Source organism: Nannospalax galili, unplaced genomic scaffold (assembly GCF_000622305.1).
Source record: "Nannospalax galili isolate Female #2095 unplaced genomic scaffold, S.galili_v1.0 scaffold690, whole genome shotgun sequence".
NCBI lineage: Eukaryota > Metazoa > Chordata > Mammalia > Rodentia > Spalacidae > Nannospalax > Nannospalax galili.
In genome coordinates this window covers 3,048,596-3,068,040 of record NW_008329288.1, presented here as the reverse complement: position 1 = coordinate 3,068,040, position 19,445 = coordinate 3,048,596, and the positions used below count along the sequence as shown (strand labels likewise).

Below are 19,445 nucleotides of genomic sequence, written 5' to 3'. Positions count from 1 at the left end.
AGGCCAGCCTGGTTTACATAGTTAAAGGTCAGTTGGGGCTTCTGGAAGTCCCTGTCTCAAAACCAACTCTTTTCTCCCCTCAAAAAAAAATTAAAATCTGTGGAGTTAAAGTATAAAACCATCACTGATTCCAAAGTATTAAAATCTCCCTTGAGTTCTCACTGAAGCCTTCATGATTATGACTAGCCTATAACCCTGGCCAGAACATTATTATATTATTATTAGTGTTTTTGTTACTCATTTAGGACATGATTCTAAAGCATCCCTCATCCTTTTTTAAAAAATATTTTATTTATTATTTTTATTTTATGTGTATGAGCATATTACCTGCATGTATGTGAGTGCACCGTGTCATGCAATGCTGGTGCAGGTCAGAAGAGGGCATCAGATTCCCCTGGAAGTAGAGTTAAGGACTGTGAGAGCCTCCATGTGGGTGCTAGGAATCCAACCTGAGTCCTCTGCAAGAGCAGTCAGTGCTCTTAACCGCTGAGCCATCTCTCCAGCCCCCACATCCTTCATCTTTTGTGAGAAGAGAGGAGAAGAGCTGCCTCTGGAATGTCTTCAGTGTACTCTACCTAAAATCCAAGACCAAGTCTTCCCCAGAGAACAAGAGCATTAATAGAAGGAGGGCAGTATGATTCCTAAAAGAGCAGAGAGACTGTTACTTAAATCATGATGAACATTACCAAGTTAGCTTGGATGCAGAATATATAGACTGAAGGCCTCAAGTGCTAGTCTGAGAGTAAAATGCCTGCTTACTTTAAAATGTGCCAAAATAGTTTGTGATTTGCTTAAATACTCCTGAAAAAGTTGGAAAAGACATAGATGTTAAAAGAGATAAAGGTTCAGGCTGGGTGTGGTGGCGCACACCTTTAGTACCAGCACTTGGGAGGCAGAGGCAAGCGGATCTTTGTGAGTTCCAAGCCAGCCTGGTCTACATAGTGAGTTCAGGTCAGCTGGGACTACAGGGAGACCCTGTCTCAAAAAGACACACACAACAAAAGATGAAGGTGCTAGTAAGGGTACCTTAAGATTCCCTGGTTTTTCTGTATTTCTTTGTGTGTTTGGAAATTTTCATGAGAGAGAGAGAGAGAGAGAGAGAGAGAGAGAGAGAACTTTGTTCTGTTAATCTTCACCTAATGCCATGAGTAGGCTTGCCACTGAAATTTCTTGTGTTGTAATGAGTCCATCATTTCTGTTTACACAGTTAGTTTTCTATTTCTTTTTTGAGCAAGTGTATCAGACAGACTTCTTGGGAGAAATGGGAGAGTGTAAGAGGAGTTGCTTTTGGAGAACTACTAGTATGTTCCATGCAATGTTTGAGGCCTAGCCTCACTGGGAGAGTAAGTAGATGCATCCAGTGAAGAATATGTTTCAGAGAATAAAATGCTGAAGACTTCACAGGCAGGATAGTAATTGTTTCCACAGTTTGATGTGAAGGTCAATAATAATGGACAGAGAATAGAATGACTTCTTGTTCTGTTCACCATTCTGATTAGTTGAAACCACTCCAGTCTTCTTCAGCAGCTTTAACTGTTGCTGCAGGTATGCTCCTCCTACTTATGCAGTTTATATTAGTATTGATGCGATCTTTTAGCACAGGCACTATGGGCAGGCATCATGCAGTATGACAGATGAGAGATAAAGAAAGGAGTTACATCCAGAGTGCTAGAGATATGGTCTGCCTGAAATCCTGGATCCAGGCTCTGCCAGTGAGCAGGTAGAGCAGAGTTAGTAAGGTGTGAGCAGCAGGAAGGATAAGGAGTTGGAGCTGGGCTTATTAGAGCCATGTTCCTAACAAAGGCAGCAGTGTTACTGTCTTTTCTTAATAGTAACATTGTTAGTTTTTAAATAATAGCTTATGTTCATGAAGCACTTACCATAACCAAGATGATTTTAGAAGTTTGTGTGTATTATCTTACTGAATTCTCAAATAACCCTTGGAGAGAGATACTGATTAATCTTATTATCGATAAATGTAAGATTGTTTTGCAGTTGAAGTTAAGATTGATAATTAGTAACAAGAATTATGTCTACATTTGTGGCATTTTATGTCAGAACATTCTGACCTATTTGAATTCCTTAGGGCTGTCACTGAAGCCTGTAGCATTTTCACTGTTATGTCACCACTCACATAATTTGATAAGTGTTTTTGTGTCTTTCAGAGCTTATACTTTAGGCAGCAGCCATCTGTTAGGACAGATGAAAGGTGGCAAGAGGATTTGCATCTTGGTGGCCTTCAACATCTTCCACACAGACACGTGAGAGATACTTGCAGCTGGCGACAGGTAGAGCAGACCAGAGTGACAAGCAGTGGGATTTAGACACTGTTATATACACCTATTAAGCTGATCAAAAACAACCTTGCTGTGAAGATTATTTTAGAGCTTTTACTGAAATGCAAGATATTCTTAAAAGCACTTTCTCCACACACACAGATATATGAATGAAAGGTGTATTTCTGGTGACCATTGTCATTTTTTATGTAAGAGGAGATGAATTGAGTAGGGAGAGGGCTATGAGGCTATGTACGCAATGACCAGGACTAAATCGCCCTATCTCAAGAAATAAACTAGTAAAGGTTGAGCTGGAGCTTGTTAGGGTTATATTGTCTAATGTTTGGGGGTATTGAGTTAAGATTTTTAGTTTTTCAAGAAAATGTCACAATATTATAGTGTCTTAAGATTTCTCTCCATGACATCTGAAGTCTCTTGTATTCTCACTAAAGTTTTACCACTCCCTTTGTAGCTTCTATTTGTGATTTTATGTTATTTTAGAAACAAAGGCTCTAGGTAACTAACAGTGTTATGGTGCCCGAAAGAAATGTGAAGACATTTTCTCTTGGCTTTTTTAAGAGAGCTAGAATGTTTGGAAGCAAAAAGGCAGAAAGTAGGAATTGAGCCGATTTGGGACTGAGTCAGCTCTTTTGGGATTTTTAGTTTGGGTCTGTCACCTATATAGTCCAAACTGTGCCAGGCTCTTTTTCTAGGTCTGGCCTTTTGTATTTGTTTTTTTACTCAGCCTGGATAGTCTAACCTTTTTCTTTACTGATTTCTTCTCATCTTTTATGATTTGAATGTAAAATGTCCCAACACCTCATTTATTGAAGGCTTGGTCTCCCCACTGGTGGTGTGCTCTTGAGAAGCTATTGGATCATAAAAGCACTGACCTCATAATGGCTAATTGAATCGCTGAGTGGGCTTTTAGAAAGTGGGGTCCTAGTATAGGAAGAGGTCGGTAAGAGTGTGTCTCTAAAGAGTCTTGTTCTTGGCCTCAGTATCTCTCACCCTGACTATTCCTATCCACCATGAAATGTATCACTTGCTCTACTACATGCTCCCTGCTTACCACACATAATCCCAGAAGAACAGAGCAAGTGACTGTAGACCTCTGAAACTATAAGCCAGCATAAAATGTTTTCTTCTTATTTTTTTATTTTTGGTGTTTTTCTCAATACAAAACAATTTGCAATTATTTTCTCACACATGTTCATATGTTTCTTTTTTGTGTGTCTGTGTGTAAGATAGTCTCATGTAGTCCAGGCTAGCCTCCAAACTTGTTATGTAGTCGGAGATGACCTTAAGTTCCTGATCCTGCTAGTCAAACATTTGTTTGTTTTGTTTGTTTGGTCTTTTTGAGACAAGGTCTCCATGTAGCCCCAGCTGGCCTGGAACTCACTATGTAGACCAGGCAGACCTTGAACTCAAAGAGATCCACCTGCCTCTGCCTCCCGAGTGCTAGGATTAAAGGTGTGTACCACCACACCAGCATAGTCAAACATTTCTTAAGCACTTGTTAATGTTAGCCATTATTTAATTACTGTCAGATACAGCTGTGAACAAGACCCAGCATTCAGATTTCAGTCCCAAAAAGAAAAGACCGGTACATGATGAGACAGTCATGGAGCAACATAATTAGTGATGGATAGCAACTTAATTAGTCATAAAGCATGGAAGAGAAGTGCTCCTGACCATTGGATTCAGAGTAAGGTTTTGATGATCTGGACCGTTTCTTTTTGTTCTGTCATAGAGGCCCTGAAAGTCCTCTACCCTAGGACAATCTTCTCTTCTTGTATTCCCAAATATTCCCAATGCCTATTGGATAAAACGTTTTAGTACTGTAGATTAATGCTGCATTCACACTTAGGGTTCTTATTCACAGCTAATTTCTAATATGGTTTAACATTTTTCTTGTTGCAATTCTATACTCTCACACTTTTTTTCAAATTATTATTATTATTTGTGTGTGTGTGTGTGTGTGTGTGTGTGTATGTATGCGTGTGATGTGTATGTGTTGGTGTACATGCCACAGGATGTGTGTGGAGATCAGAGGACAAATTGATGGAGTCTGTTCTACCTTTATGTGGTTCTGGGGAACAAATTCAGTGAACCAACTCTCTTGCCCCATACTCTCAAACTTTCATAAGGAAAATTAAAGCTATCACATATAACTGCCTTTACTACTTAGAGCTTTATTGCCATTATTATTTATTCCTCCTGTCAGAGGAAGTATTTCGTTTTAGATTCATCCTCTGCATTCCCTTACTTTCTCTTGTAGACTCTTGTAGACCCATTAATTATCCTACAGCATGAAGATATTTTCAACTACTTCCCTTGTATAAATATCCCAAGTCTTTGCCATTAAATAGAAGTCTTCCTTAGGACCAGAGATATCAATGGTAGAGCACTTACCAGGCATGGACAAGGCTCTAGCTTCTGAACCTAGCATCACAAAAAGCCCAAACAAAACCAGTTCTTCCCTTGAGTTCTATAGATAGTGGTTTTGAACATACATAATTTTTCATGATGCTTCTATTTTTTATCTAGTTGTGATCTGGCTGCAAATAAAAATCTTGCTTGATCACAACCAGATTTTTAAAAAAGAATAATTAATAATTGCTAGCTCCATTTTTATTATCCACTGATTTTTTTGGTTGTCTGTATTCTAGTTTCTATCTTCACCAATACTCTTAAACATAAAGTACTGTTGACAAGGTCTCCCAAGTTCCTTCTTGCTAATAAACTAAAGGAAACTTTTAACTTCTTAGGTTAATGACCTCTGCAACATCTAAAATAGTTAACTGTTCTTTTTTTCAAAAATATTTTATTTATTATTTTTATTTTATGTGTATGAGTGTTATGCCTGCATGTAGGTAAGTGCACCCGTGTCATGCCCACAGAGGACAGAAGAGGCTGTTGGATCCCCTGGAACCGGAGTTACGGACAGTTGTTAGCTGCCATGTGGGTGCTGGGATTTGAACCCAGGTCTTCTTTAAGAACAGCCATCTCTCCAGCCCCAACTGTTTGTTCTTTCTTAAAACTTTTCCTCATTGCTTTGTGGAACAGCCAGTTTCCAGATTTACTCCTAAAATTCTGGTCACTTTTCCCAAGTCATCTCTGCTTCTGAGCATGTTTCCTGTTGAGATGTTGTATTTTACTTGTTACTGAACAGTCTCTCTCTGAATGATAATTACTTCTGTGATTTCAGCTGCCAGATATGATGATGATATTGAAATCAGTTCTTAAATAGCTTTTTATCTTGAGCACCTGCATTCCAACTCCCTACTGACCATTTCAACTGATTTTCTACAGGAGGTTCAAACTGAACATATCCAGAGCTGAACATAATAGTTGTTCCAAAGTAATTCCTTTACCCATTTAATCACACAAGCCGGAATCGTAGAAATTATATCTCTTTACTTCAGTCTTAGATCCTCTTTTTTAAAAATTATTATTATTGTTGTGTCATGATGTGTGTGTGTGTGTGTGTGTGTGTGTGTATGTGTGTGTTCACATTCCACAGAATATGTGTAGAAGGTCAGAAGGCAACTTTGTAGAGTCAGTTTTCTCCTGCCACTGTTCTGTGGGTTTCAGGGCTCAAAATCAGGTTGCCAGGCTTATGTAGCAAACACCTTAGCTGACTGAGCCATCTTGCCAGCCCTCTTAGATCCTCTTGGTAAGACAGGTTGGGTCAGTTTCATGTTAAATGTTACTCTTCTGTTTTTGCTGCCATGGTTTTAACTCAGACCTCTGTCATTTCTCATCTAGTTTTTAACTGATTCCTGAACTCCTGGTTCAGGTTTCCTATTCCATTCCAGTTTATCTTTCATAATAATACGGCCAGAAAGAACCTGTTATGTTTAGATGCTAATTTCGTCTTTAGTGTCTAAAAATTGATCAGTTAGCAAGAATGTACTTCATTAAAAGTTTTCAGTACAAATTTTAAATATAGAAGTATACATAGCATAAAGATCAGAGTCATCTCTCAATATTCCATTTCTTCAACTCTTCCTTTTCTCTAGACATATCTACTGCCAGTGATTTGAAGCTCATCTGTCTAAACCACTTTCTTTGCATGCATATGTGCATTCACGGGAAGTTTTGATCGCGTTCATAAAAGTGTGTGTATTTTTATATAATGGCATAGTATTGTATTGATTATTTTGCAGTGTTTTAAACTTCATATATTGAGCTATGATATAATAAGTTGATTTTTTTTTTGGTCTTTTTAAGATAGGGTCTCCCTGTAGCCCCAGCTGTCCTGGATTCACTATGGAGACCAGGCTGGCCTCAAACTCACAGAGATCCTCCTTATGAAGTAGCATCATATATTTGTCCTTTTGTGACCGTCTTGCTTCTCTTAGCATAATGCTATAGCATAGGGAAGTGTTTCTTCCTTTTAAAGCCTGAATAATATTCCTTTGTGTCTATCTACTGCATTTTGTTTCTCCATTCACCCACTGATGGACGCTTCGGTTGTTTCCTGAATGATGGTGATGTGAACATGGATGTATAATGGTGACGTATTCACTTTTGCTGCTGCTGAAGGCAGTAACTTGGGAGACAGTGATGGGAGAAGAAAGAGCTTTATAGGCAATAAATTATCAGTTTCACTTAAGAGACTTGGTAATGTAGGAATAAGCTGACCAATTTATTAGTTTTGAGTATATAATACTTATTCTGGTCTCTCCTTTATTTAAATTCCTTTGGGACTAAACCTAGACTTGAAATTCCTGAATCATATGGGAAATGTATTTTTAATTTTTTTCTTAACGGCCTCCTTGTAGCCCCACCTGGACTAGAACTTGCTATGTAGCCCCAAGCTGGCCTTGAACTCACAGCAATCCACCTGCCCTCACTGCCTGAGTGCTGGGATTAAAAGGCATGCACCCTATGCCCAGCAGTTTCTAATTTTTTGAGAAAATGATGACCAGTTTTCTGTAGTGCCTGTGCCATTTTCCATTTTTTTTTAAGCAATGCAGAAGGTTTCCAACATTTGTTATTTTCTGATTTAAAAAATAACTATTTCAGTAGAGGAGAAATGGTATTTCATTGTGGTTTAGATTCACAGTTTCTTTTTTTTTTTTTTTTGAAACAGGGTCTCCCGGTAGCCCCCGCTGTCCTGGAACCCACTATGTAGACCAGGCTGGCCTTGAACTCACAGAGATCCGCCTGCCTCTGCCTCCCAAGTGCTGGGATTAAAGGCGTGTGCCACCACACCCAGCCCACATTTTCTTTTTCTTAATGTAATTTTATTTTTTAAGAGGATTTTGGTTATTTATAATTTTTAAAAATTATATGTGTGTGTGTGTGTGTGTGTGTGTGTGTGTGTGTGCGCGCACGCGCGCGTGTGCAGGTACAGGTCCTCTGGGAGTTGTAGGAAGTGGGCCACCAGATGTGGGTGCTGGGAATTGAACTCAGGTCTTTTGCAAGAGCAGCACCTGCTCTTAATCACTGCTGAGCCATCTCTCCAGCCCCTGATTTGTATTTTTTTAATGATTGAAATCAGACATCTTTTCATATGGTTATTGTTCGTTTGTATAGCTTTAGAAAAATTCTTTTCAAGTCCCTTGCTTGTTTTTAAATCAGGATTTTTTGTGTGTGTTTGTTTTTGTCTTTGAATTATAGAAGTTCTGTGTGTATTTTGGATATTAACCTGTATTCATTATTTTTGGGTCTCTGTGACGAAAATAACTGGGGCAACAGCTTAAAGGAGGAAAGAAGTATTTAATTTTAGTTCATGGTGTCAAGTAATTCAGTCTGTGGTTGCTTGGTCTCATGTCCCTGGACAGAGTATTACTGTAACTGGAACATGTCAGAGAGGAGGCTGTTTAAGTCATGGGGAACAGGAAGCAGAGCAGAAGGAACAGAGGACCCAGGATAACCTTCTAAGGCACATTCCATGGACCTACTTCCTCCAACTAGGCTCTACCTCCTAAAGTTTCCAAAACCTCCCAAGGTAGCACTAGTGACTAGGGACCAAGTGTTCAATATATGAGCTTGAAGGACATTTCATATTCAAAACATAACAACCTCTTAGCAGATTTGAAAATACCTTCTCCCATTTCCTGTGTCTGTTTACTCTGATAGTATCATCTGTATGCAAGTTTTAAATTTTAATGTAGTCCAATTAATTTTTTCTTTTATATCCTATACTTTTGGTGTCATTCAAGAAATGACCAAATACAGTGTTAAAAACTTTCCCCTCCTTTAGGAGTTTTATAGTTTGTACTCTTTTCTTAGGTCTTTGATCCAACCCATGTTGAGATAATTTTTGTATATGGTGTGTGGTAAGGGCCCAGTTTCATTCTTTTGCATGTGATTAGCAATTTTCCTAATATCATTTGTTGCAGAGACTGTCTTTCCCTTCTGAATGGTCTTGGTTTTCTTTTCTAGAGCATTTGACCATGTACCAGGGCTTATATATAGATTCTCATTTCTGGTCCATTGGTTTATATGTGTCTTTGTACAGTATCACATTGTTTTAATTAGTGTGGCTTTGTATTAAGTTTTGAAATTAGCAAGTGTGGGACTTGCAACTTTTTCTATTTGGAATCCTTTAAGATTCTACATTAATTTGAGGAAAGATTTTCTATTTGTTCAAAAAAGTGCCTTTGGGATTTCATAGGGATTACATTAAATACATAGGTTATCTTGAGTAGTGTCGGGAAATGATATTGCACTTGCTTTGTGCCTCAGAAGCAAGGCCTACAGAGCAATCTGTAACTTTTTCCATCGTGTCTCCTGATTCTCGGTTTGCTTCCCCAGGCAAGCCTTCAGAGAGAAATCAATAGAATTTCTCTTTCTCCAAGGCAGGTCTCTGAAAGAGGAACCTCCTTTCCAGAAAACAAAATGAGAAAGAAAGCCTGAAAATACCGTGCTCTTTTTTTTTTTTTTTTTTTCCTACCTTTCTGTCTTAGAGTTGGTAGCAAAGATATTTTCTGGTAGGCTTTGTCATACAGTAACTTACAAGACCTCCCTTTTAGAAGTCCTGCTCCATCCCTAGTGGGCAGAAAGGCTGTAGGTAGTGACCATGAAGAACAGCTGGACCTTATGCGGATGCTTACAGTCCCAGCACTTGAGAGGTAGAGGCAAGATGATCAGGAGTCATCTGTTACACAGTAAGTTTGATACCAGCCTGGGCTACATGAGACTCTGTGTCCCACTCCCCGCCCCCATCCCCCCTCAAAAAAACAAAACAAACAACAACAACAACAACAAAAAAAGTGACTACAAAGAATCTGGCCAGGCTTTTCTAAGTTACTCCATTCAGTCTGTTAGCATTAGATCATTTCTTAGGTGTCGCCTATCATTGAACGTAAGCAACAAATGAATAGTTTACTCTGGGTTAGGCTTTTCTCTTGTTAAGGTGTCCTTTGTTAGAGTTACCAGTCATGACCTTTATGATAGGTGAGAAAGGTATATCATTCCTTTTTCTCCACCTCTGTCCTCCCTATAGTGCTATGACATCTTAATGATAGTAAGTCTTCTGATTTGTGAAAATATATGCCCTTCTATAAAGGTGTCTAGTTTATTTTCACTAATGTTTTATAGTTTTCAGTGTATAAGTCTTTTGACTCCGGTTGTTTATTCCTTTTTATTTCTTTTAATGCTCTTGTAAGTAGAATTGTTTTCTTGCATTTCTTTTGAATTACTGTTTGCTTATGTATAGAAAGATTGCTGATTTTAGTTTTTGCAGGTATAGGGTATAAATCCAGGATGTTACATAGGCTAGGCAAGTATACTACTGCTAAGCTGTGTCTCTAGACCTAATATAACTGTTTTGTGTTGATTATACCCTACAACTTTGCAGAATTTGTACTTCTTGTGGCATTTTTTTTTGTGAAGTCTTTAGGGATTTTGTGTGCAACTCTCCTAAGCATTTTTGTCTTCTAGTTAATACATGTATTTGTTTTATGGATATTTCTGTTTAAAATCACCTTGTTTAGCTTAATACAGTTTGGACTAGGAATATAGTTCAGTAGTAGAGTGTTTGCTTTACATACAGAAGACCCTGGATTTGATCCTAGTACCGCAAAAAGAAAATACGTGTGGTTGATCCATTAATATTGATCACAGCCAGTAGCACTGTAACTCATGCTTGAATGAAGCTTATCTAATCCATGTGTTTTCTCTATAAGACACATAACAGCCTCCCCTCCTCTCGCCCCCACCCTAGGAATTGAATCCACACCATATCCTTTTGTTAGGAATAATAAACTTCAGTATACCTGGGGTCAGTGGTCTGGGTATATTCACAGGGTTGTGCAGACATCACCACAGCCAGTTTAAGAACATTTTTGTCGCTCTAAAACTCCTGTTGCTAGAAATACTGTAGTCTCTTCGTCTCACTTCTACCCTTAAGCCAACCACTAAACTTTGTTTGCTCTCCATAGATTTGCCTAATCTGGTCATTTCATTTAAATGAGATCATGCAATATTTGACCTTTTGTGACTTTCTTCGGTCACTTAGCATAGTGTTTTCAAATTATATCGATATGGCTTGATTTCTAATAATTCCATTTTATGCAAATAAGCATATTTTAATTCATGAATTGTTGGACATTTGATTTGTTTCTACATCTTGGCTGTAGTGAAAAAAGTTGCTGTGGATATTTGTGTGCAGTTTTTTGAGGATATTTTCCATTTCACGTGAGTATGTACCTTGTGGAATTGCTGGAACATATGAACTCTGTGCTTAACCTTTTAAAGAGCTACCAATCTAATTTCCAGAGTAGCTGCAACATTTTTCATTCTCCCAGCAGTGTATAAAGTTTTAAATTTCTACACATCGTCACTAATGATGCTGCTGCCGCTTCCTCCTCCTCTTTCTTTTCCTCTTCCCTCCTCTTCCTCCTCTACTTCCTTCTCCTCCTCCTATCATCATCATCATCATCATCACCATCATCATTATTATTGACTTGAAAATTTAACATAGGGCAGTGTTCATGCCAGACAAACACTCTGTCATTAAGCTATGTTCCTGGCCCCCATCTCTTTACTTTTAATTATTTTCTATCCAAGAGGATATGAAATGCTATCTCATACTTTGGGCTTGTATTTTCCTGGTGGCTGATGGTGCTGAATATTTTTCTTTTTAAAAACGTATTTATTCATTAGTGTGTTTATGTATGATGTGGTAGTGTTGATTGGGGTGGGGCTTAGGAATGTGTGTCATGGCAGATGTGTGGAGGCCAGAGAACAACTTTATGAAGTCAGTTCTCTCCTTCTACCTTTAGGTGTGTTCTAGGGATTGAGGTCACCTTTATCCACTGAGCCATCTCACTGGGATGCCCTCTTTGAATATTTTTTCATATACTTATTGACCATTTGTGTATTTTCTTGGAAGAATTGGCTATTTGATTATTTGACCGTTTTGTAATTGGTTTTTGTGCTTTTATTAAAGAGTTATGGGTGTATATGTGCATGTTCCACATACAAGTCTCTTTTCAAATATATGGGGTTTTTTTGTTGTTATTTGCCTGCTTGCTTGTTTGTTTTTGGTCTTTTTGAGACAGGGTTTCCCTGTAGCCGCAACTGATATGGAACTCTTTATATAGACCAGGCTGGCCTTGATCTCACAGATCTGCCTGCCTCTGCCTCTTGAGTTCTGGAATTAAAGGAGTGCACCACCATGGTATGTGTTTTCTTCCATTTCATGGATTGATTTTTTTCAGTTAAAATCCAAGTTACCTACTTTTTTTTAATTCAGTTTATGCTTTGGGTATCATAACCCAACAGAAATAATAATCTAATTCAAGACCTTGATAAACTCCTAAGTTTTTCTAAGCAAGTTTTTAGCTCTTACATTTAGATTTATAGTCCACTTTTAATTAATTTTTGTATATGATGTGGAAAATGGTTCAACATACCTTTGTTATTTTACTTGTGGATAACCTAACACCATTTGTTGAAAGTGTTGTTCTTTCGCATTGAATTGTCTTTGCACTCATGTTGAAAATCAGTTGATTGTAGCTCTCTCTGGGGTAAGTCACCTGCCCTCCATGCCTTAACTCCCCCAGCCTCATTCACCCTCCCATCTCCCCCACCCGTCTCTCCTGGCCTGAGCCCTGTCCCATTCCTTGTCTTGGTGCCCCAGACAGCAGGGGAACCACCACTGCTTCCTGATCTTCTGCATCCAGAACAATCCACTTCCATCTCGGGTCCCCAGGAGCCCTCTGGGCCTGGCCCCGCCCTCACCTCCCTCTGCTTCCCTGGGCGTGCATGACCCACCGGCCTGCCTCTCTCCGGGGTAAGTTGGTTGCACCCTCGGCACCTTGACTCCCCAAGCCTCATTCATGCTCCCATCTCCCTTGCCCATCTCTCCTAGCCTAGGTCCTGTCCCATTCCTTGTCTTGGCGCCCCCACCATCAGGCAACCACCACTGCTTCCTGATCCTTTGCATCCAGACCAACCCAGTTCCTCAGTGCAATACTCAGGAGCCTTTGGGGTCTCTTCCTGTCCCCATCTCCTTTTGTATCTCTGGGTGGCACGGCCACCAGCTACCCTAGGCCAGCATCTTTCCTGGACCTGGCTCTCAGGCCAGTCCAACCCACAAATTCCTCAGGCCAAAAGCTTTCCTGGATGGATCCAGACCTCAGGAGAAAGCCTGAGAGCATCTGATCCTCATCTGACTTGGGCCTCTGTGGGAACTCCTGAACACAAAAGCAATCTGGCCACTCCAATATAAAACAATATAAAATCAAGAGAGAACTGGAAGCTTAGAGGAACCAGCCTTTCATGCCCAGTGAGTAAACCACAAAGACACATAAAGTTCACAAAAAGAAACAGACCTAAAATTGAAGGCTTGAGTCTCACACAAGAATCAGAAACTACAAAAGAAATTCATATACCGAAGTCACAGAGAAAAAGTAAAAACATGAAAAAAAAAAAATATCCCTACCAAATACCAATAGTCCTCAAGAGGAGTACAGTGAGAACCCCCCAGAGATAATGCAGGGCACGGAACTCAAAGAAACAATTATAAACATGGTAAAAGAATTCAGTGAAATAAAGAACACACAAAGAAATCAAAGAACTGAAGAAAGATAGGGATAAACTTCTGAATGAATTCAGAAAAGAGTTAGAAATATCGAAGAATACTCAGGCTGAAATGAAGAAGGAAGTGAAACACTCAGTAAGCCAATTAGAAAAGACAGGAGAAAGCCTCACCAATAGGATGAACGAAATGGAAAACAGAGTATCAAGACTAGAAGATAAAGTGGATGAACTAGACCACTCAAGCAACGATTATGAAAAATTTAAGAAATCACAAGAATGGAATATCAGGAATTGTGTGACACCATAAAAAGACCAAACTAATTAATCATAGGCATACAGGATGGAGAAGAATCCCAAGATAATGGCATGGCCCAGATATTCAACAGAATCATGGAAGAAAATTTCCCAACATTAAAGAAAGACATGCCCATACAAATACGAGAAGCATATAGAACACCAAACAGACGGGACCAGAAAAGAAACTCTCCATGGCACATCATAGTAAAAACACTACATGTACAAAAAAAAGAGACAATACTGAAAGCTGCAAAAGAGAAACAACAAGTCACATAAAGGAAAACCCATTAGGATTACAGCTGACTTTTCAGTGCAAACTGTGAAAACCAGAAGAGCCTGGACCAAAATATTTCCAGTTCTTAGTGACCATAGGCACCAGCCCAGAATACTTTACCCAGCAAAAATGCCCATTATAGCATGACATAAATAGGCTGAAGGAATTCTTGTCCACAAAACCAGCCCTTCAGAGAGTTCTGGAAGCAATACAAAGAGCTGAAGAAAGGAAAGACTATAACAAAGGTGTTGTGGAAAGAAATTCAGTGAAGGTATAGCTGTGGAAAAGTATACGCGCTGAATAGGAAGTATATTTTTTGGTGCTTGGGTGGAATTCGGTAGATATCTGTTAGGTTCATTTGATGTATTGTATTGTTTAATTTAGATGTTTGTCTGTTAATTCTCTGTCTATTGACCTATCTAATGGAGATAATGGGGCACTGAAGTCCCCTACTATTAATGAGTTGGGGTTAATCTGGGTCCAAAAGTCCTATAGTACTGTTTTCATGAACATATATTCACCAGAGTTTGATAAATATATGTTCATGATTGTAAAATCTTTTTGGTTTATTGTTCCTTTGATCAGAAGAGATAAAGAGGGCCACTTCATTCTGATCAAAGGAACAATAAACCAAAAAGATTTTACAATCATGAACATATATTTATCAAACTCTGGTGCACCCAAATTCATAAAAACAGTACTACAGGACTTTAAGACCTAGGTTAATCCCAACTCACTGAGAAAATAGTAGGGGACTTCAATACCCCACTGTCTCCCCATTAGATAGGTCAACAGGGCAGAGAGTTAACAGAAATCTGTATTAAACAATACCATATATCAAATGGATTTAACAGACATCTACCAAGTATTCCACCCAAGCACCAAAGGACATACTTTCTACTCAGCACCCCATGGAACCTTCTCCAAAATCAACCATATACTGGGGCACAAAACAAACCTCAACAAATACAAAAAGATTGAAATAATTTCATGCATTCTATCACAGCACAATGCAATAAAGCTCACAATCAACATCTGAAGAAGCCCTAATCACATGAACACATGGAGATTAAACAACACACTCCTGAATGATGAATGGGTCAAAAGAGAAATGAAGAAAGAAATAAAAGTATTCCTGGAACTAAAAGTAAAACACAATACAACACAAGAAAACCTCTGGGACACGCTGAAAGCTGTCCTTAGAGGGAAGTTTATAGCTCTTAAGTGCCTACATCAAAAAATTGGAAAGAACACAAATATCTTAACATTGCAACTCAACACACTTGAAAAGCAACAGCAAACAAAACCCAAACCCAGCAGACAAGAAGAAATAACCAAAATCAGGGCATAAATTAAGGAAATTGAAACAAAACAATACAAAGAATCAATGAATCCAAGTGCTGGTTTTTGAAAAGATGAACAAGATTGACAGACCACTAGCCCAGTTAACGAAAAGAAAGAAAAAGCACCTCCAAATCAACAAAATCAGAGATGAAAGGGGAAACATCACATCACACAACAGAAAGATACAGAACATTATAAGGGACTACTTTAAAAACCTATATGCTACTAAATTTGAGGGAAACATCACAACAGACACCAGAAAGATACAGAATATTATAAGGGAATACTTTAAAAACCTATATGTTACTAAATTTGAAAACCTAAAAGAAATGGATGCATATCTAAAGGGATGGGAACCACCCAAACTAAATCAATGAGATTAACAGCTTAAACAGACCCATAACACAAAAAGAAATTGAAACAGTAATACAAAAAGCTCCTGAATAAAAAAAAAAAACCCAGGACCAGATGGATTTACACAGAATTCTATCAGACATTTAAAGAAGATCTCCATCCAATACTACTTAATATATTCAAAAAGATAGAAATGGAGGGAGAACTTCGAAATTCCTTCTATGAAGCTAACATCACTCTAATACCAAAGCCAGGTAAAGATACAGCCAAAAAGGAAAACTATAGATCCATATCCTTCATGAACATAGAGGCAAAAATTTTCATCAAGATACTTGCAAACCGCATACAGACACACATCAAAAAGATCATCCACCATGATCAAGTCGGCATTATCCCAGAGATGCAGGGATGGTTCAGTATACGCAAGTCAATAAATGTCATAAATCATGTAAATGGGCTCAAAGACAAGAACCACATGATCATCTCAGTAGATGCAGAGAAGGCCTTTGACAAAATTCAGCATGCATTTATGTTCAAAGTCTAGAGGGAATTGGACTAGAGGGAACATACCTCAACATAATTAAAGGCATATATAATAAACTAGGGATCAAATTATCCCTTTTTACAGATATGATATTATATCTAAGAGACATCAAAAATTCCACCAGAAAATTCTTAGAAATTATTAACACAATCAGTAAAGTAGCAGGTTAAAAAATTAATCTTCCAAAGTCTATAGCCTTTCTATATGCCAATAATAAGCAATCAGAGAAAGAGTCCATGGAAACATTCCCCTTCATGATAGCTGAAAAAAAAAATCCCAGAATAAACCTAACCAAAGACATTAAAGGGCTCTACAATGAAATTTGTAATACTTAAAGAAAAATATTGAGGAATACATCAGAAGATGGAAGGACTTCCTGTGCCCATGGATTCGAAGAATTTATATTGTGAAAATGACAGTTCTACAAAATGCCGTTTATAGGTTCAATGCAATGTCAATCAAAATCCCCATGACATTTTTCACAGAATTAGAAAAGAAAATATTTTAAGATTCATATGGAAGCACAAAAGACCTTGGATAGCCAAAGCAATCGTGAGCACTAAGAGCAATGCCAGGGGGATCACTATACCAGATTTTAAACTGTAATCCAGAGCTATAGTCAAAAAACAACATGGTACTGGCACAAAAATAGACCCATAGATCAATGGAACAAAATTGAAGACTCAAGTAGAGTAAAGGCAATTTCAGCCCCCTGATATTTGGCAAAGGGGCCAAGAATATTCACTGGAGGAAAGACAGCATGTTCATCAAATGGTGCTGGCAGAACTGGATCTACACCTGTAGAAGAATGAAACTCAACTTCTATCTTCCACCCTGCACAATAGTCAATTCCAAAGGGATCAAAGATCTCAATGTAAATCCTGAAACTCTGAAACTGTTGGAAGAAAACATTGGGAAAAACCTATAAGATATAGGTGTAGGAAAGGATTTTCTAAACAGGACATCAATTGCTCAGGAAACAAGGGCAAGAATTAACAAATGGGACCTCATTAAAGTAAAAAGCTTCTGTACATCAAAGGAGGCAACAAGGGATGCGAACAGAAAACCCACAAAATGGGAGATAATATTTCCCAGCGACACATCTAAGAGAGGTTTAATATCCAGAATATATAACGAATTCAAAAAACAGAGAATCAAGACAAGAAATAACCCAATTTAAAGATGGACTCAGGACCTGAACAGAGAGTTCTCAAAAGAAGTAAAGATGGCTATGAAACATCTTAAAAGATGTTCAACATCACTAATAAGTAGGGAAATGCAAATTAAAACCACTTTAAGATTTCATCTTACCCGAGTTAGACTGCCCAAGATCAAGAGAAGAAATGATACCAGATGTTTGAGAGGATGTGGGGAAAGAAGAACACTCATCCACTGCTGGTGGGGCTGCAAACTTGTTCAGCCCCTATGGAAACCAGTGTGGAGAACTCTTAAAAAACTACAAATGAACCTACCATTTGACCCAGTTATACCACTCCTTGGCATATACCCAGAGAACTCATCCTATTGCAGAGACACTTGTACATCTATGGTTGTTGTTGCTCTTTTCACATTAGCTAAGAAATGCAATCAACGTAAATGTCCCATTTTTTTTACAGAAGTGGAAAAAACATCCTAAGATTCATAATGAAGCACAAAAGACCTCAGATAGCCAAAGCAACCCTGAGCACTAAGAGCAGTGCAGGGCGGGGGAGGGGGGCATTACTATACCAGATTTTAAGCTGTATTATAGAGTATTGGTAAAAAAAGATGAAATTATGAAATTTGCAGGTAAATGGATGGAAGTAGAAGTGGTTATACTAAGTGAAGTAACACAGACTCAGAAAATCGACATATGTGCTCCTTCATATATGGAGCCTAGAACCAAACCCTGATAAATGAGTATATATGTCAAGACTTAACTACAGGAACCAGGATAATGGACAGGAAATAGGGAGGTAAAGGAAAAGAAAGAACCTGAAAGAGAAGAACTGTAGGAAACAGGCTTTAATAGGGAGGTATGGATAAAAATCGGGTTAGTTTAAGGGAGTGGGGAGAGAAGGGTATACAAGGAACCTGGGGGATAAAGGGAAAGAAGGAGTTCAAGAGAGGTAGGACCGCAGGAGAAGGGTATTATTAAGGGAGAAAGGGGGGAAAATGGGAGCACTTTAATTTGGGAAACTATGATGTAGGGATGAGACAATGTGAGAGATAAATAATACCTAGGTAATTTTGAAAACCAGAGGGAACTATATTACTCCAACAATCTACTGACAAATTATACATAGCAGATCAAGAAATATATGTCTAGGTAAGATTTATCTGAGAACAGTTGGTCTTTGCCCAAGATTTATCTACATGACACACAGTAATTAAAAATACCAGACTGGTGGAGCTAACCTTCTTGGATGTTTAATAGACATACTTTGAGGCCTATAATAATTTGGTTATAAGGACATAAAGGACTGTATTTGCTCCTTGCCCTCCTATGTCAACTAGTTCCAAGGGACTATGAGTATCTCTCAAAATGTCCTGTAATGTGGTGGGTCACCTGTGCTCTTGATCAAGGAGGCCAAGGAGACCCCACCACTTGGACTTGAACCAGTGTCCAGTCTACAAAGAAGATGGCCAGAGGGACTCCCAGATATTAACCCAGCATAGAACTGGGAAAATGAACAGCAGACCCCAATCTTATATAAAGGAATATTGACAGCTTATTGCTGCTAGAGGAGGAACATCTGACCTTCCTAAAAGACCTCTAGATAGGCTGACTAGATTCACCAGAAGGGCAAGTAGTGGGGAATGGCTGGGGGTTCTGACAACACAGCAGACAGTAGCAGGAATATCAGAGTATAAGGGCTTTAGTGGGGGGAGGGAGGCTATGGGAGGGTGCCATCTGGGAAGTGGGTGTATAGTTGAATAAGATGGTTTGGGATGTTCTGTCTGATATACACACACAAAAATCAAATTTTAAAAATATTATATTTGAGGAGGAAGCATGTAAATTTACGTCATTGTAATTAGTAGAGGTGATAAACATTACCAGTGAAATCTACCCAATGACTTTATAGACATACACAACCGCCAAACATCCAAGTACATCTGATTATGAGTAGTAATAATTAGATACATACAGATTAAAGATGCATGTGCCAACATCTCAGTGTTAGTAGCAAAAACAATGAGTCTTTCTGCAAGGAACAATATATTCTAAAATGAAATGAAGATCTTTTTTAAAGGTTAAAAACTCATTCAGTTTTACGTCTTACAGGACTTATACTGAGTTCAATAATATATAACTATATTAATTCAACTCTGACCCTAGAAACTTGCACCCACTTGTGAAAGAGATGTA

The 19,445-nt window shown here is 38.4% G+C and overlaps 1 protein-coding gene across 6 annotated transcripts in view; it reads left to right on the top strand.

Moving 5' to 3' along the window:
- Positions 1-19,445, top strand: part of Ccdc15 (coiled-coil domain containing 15) — an 84,956-nt gene that overhangs the window by 29,187 nt on the left and 36,324 nt on the right. For 5 of the 6 annotated variants that reach the window (XM_029564483.1, XM_029564494.1, XM_029564492.1 and 2 more), the window contains one exon: positions 2,166-2,288. The exons of the other annotated variant lie outside the window; for it this stretch is intronic. In XM_029564483.1, the coding sequence (XP_029420343.1) occupies positions 2,166-2,288 (123 nt within the window). The remainder of the gene's footprint in view (positions 1-2,165; positions 2,289-19,445) is intronic. 6 annotated transcript variants of the gene reach the window in all.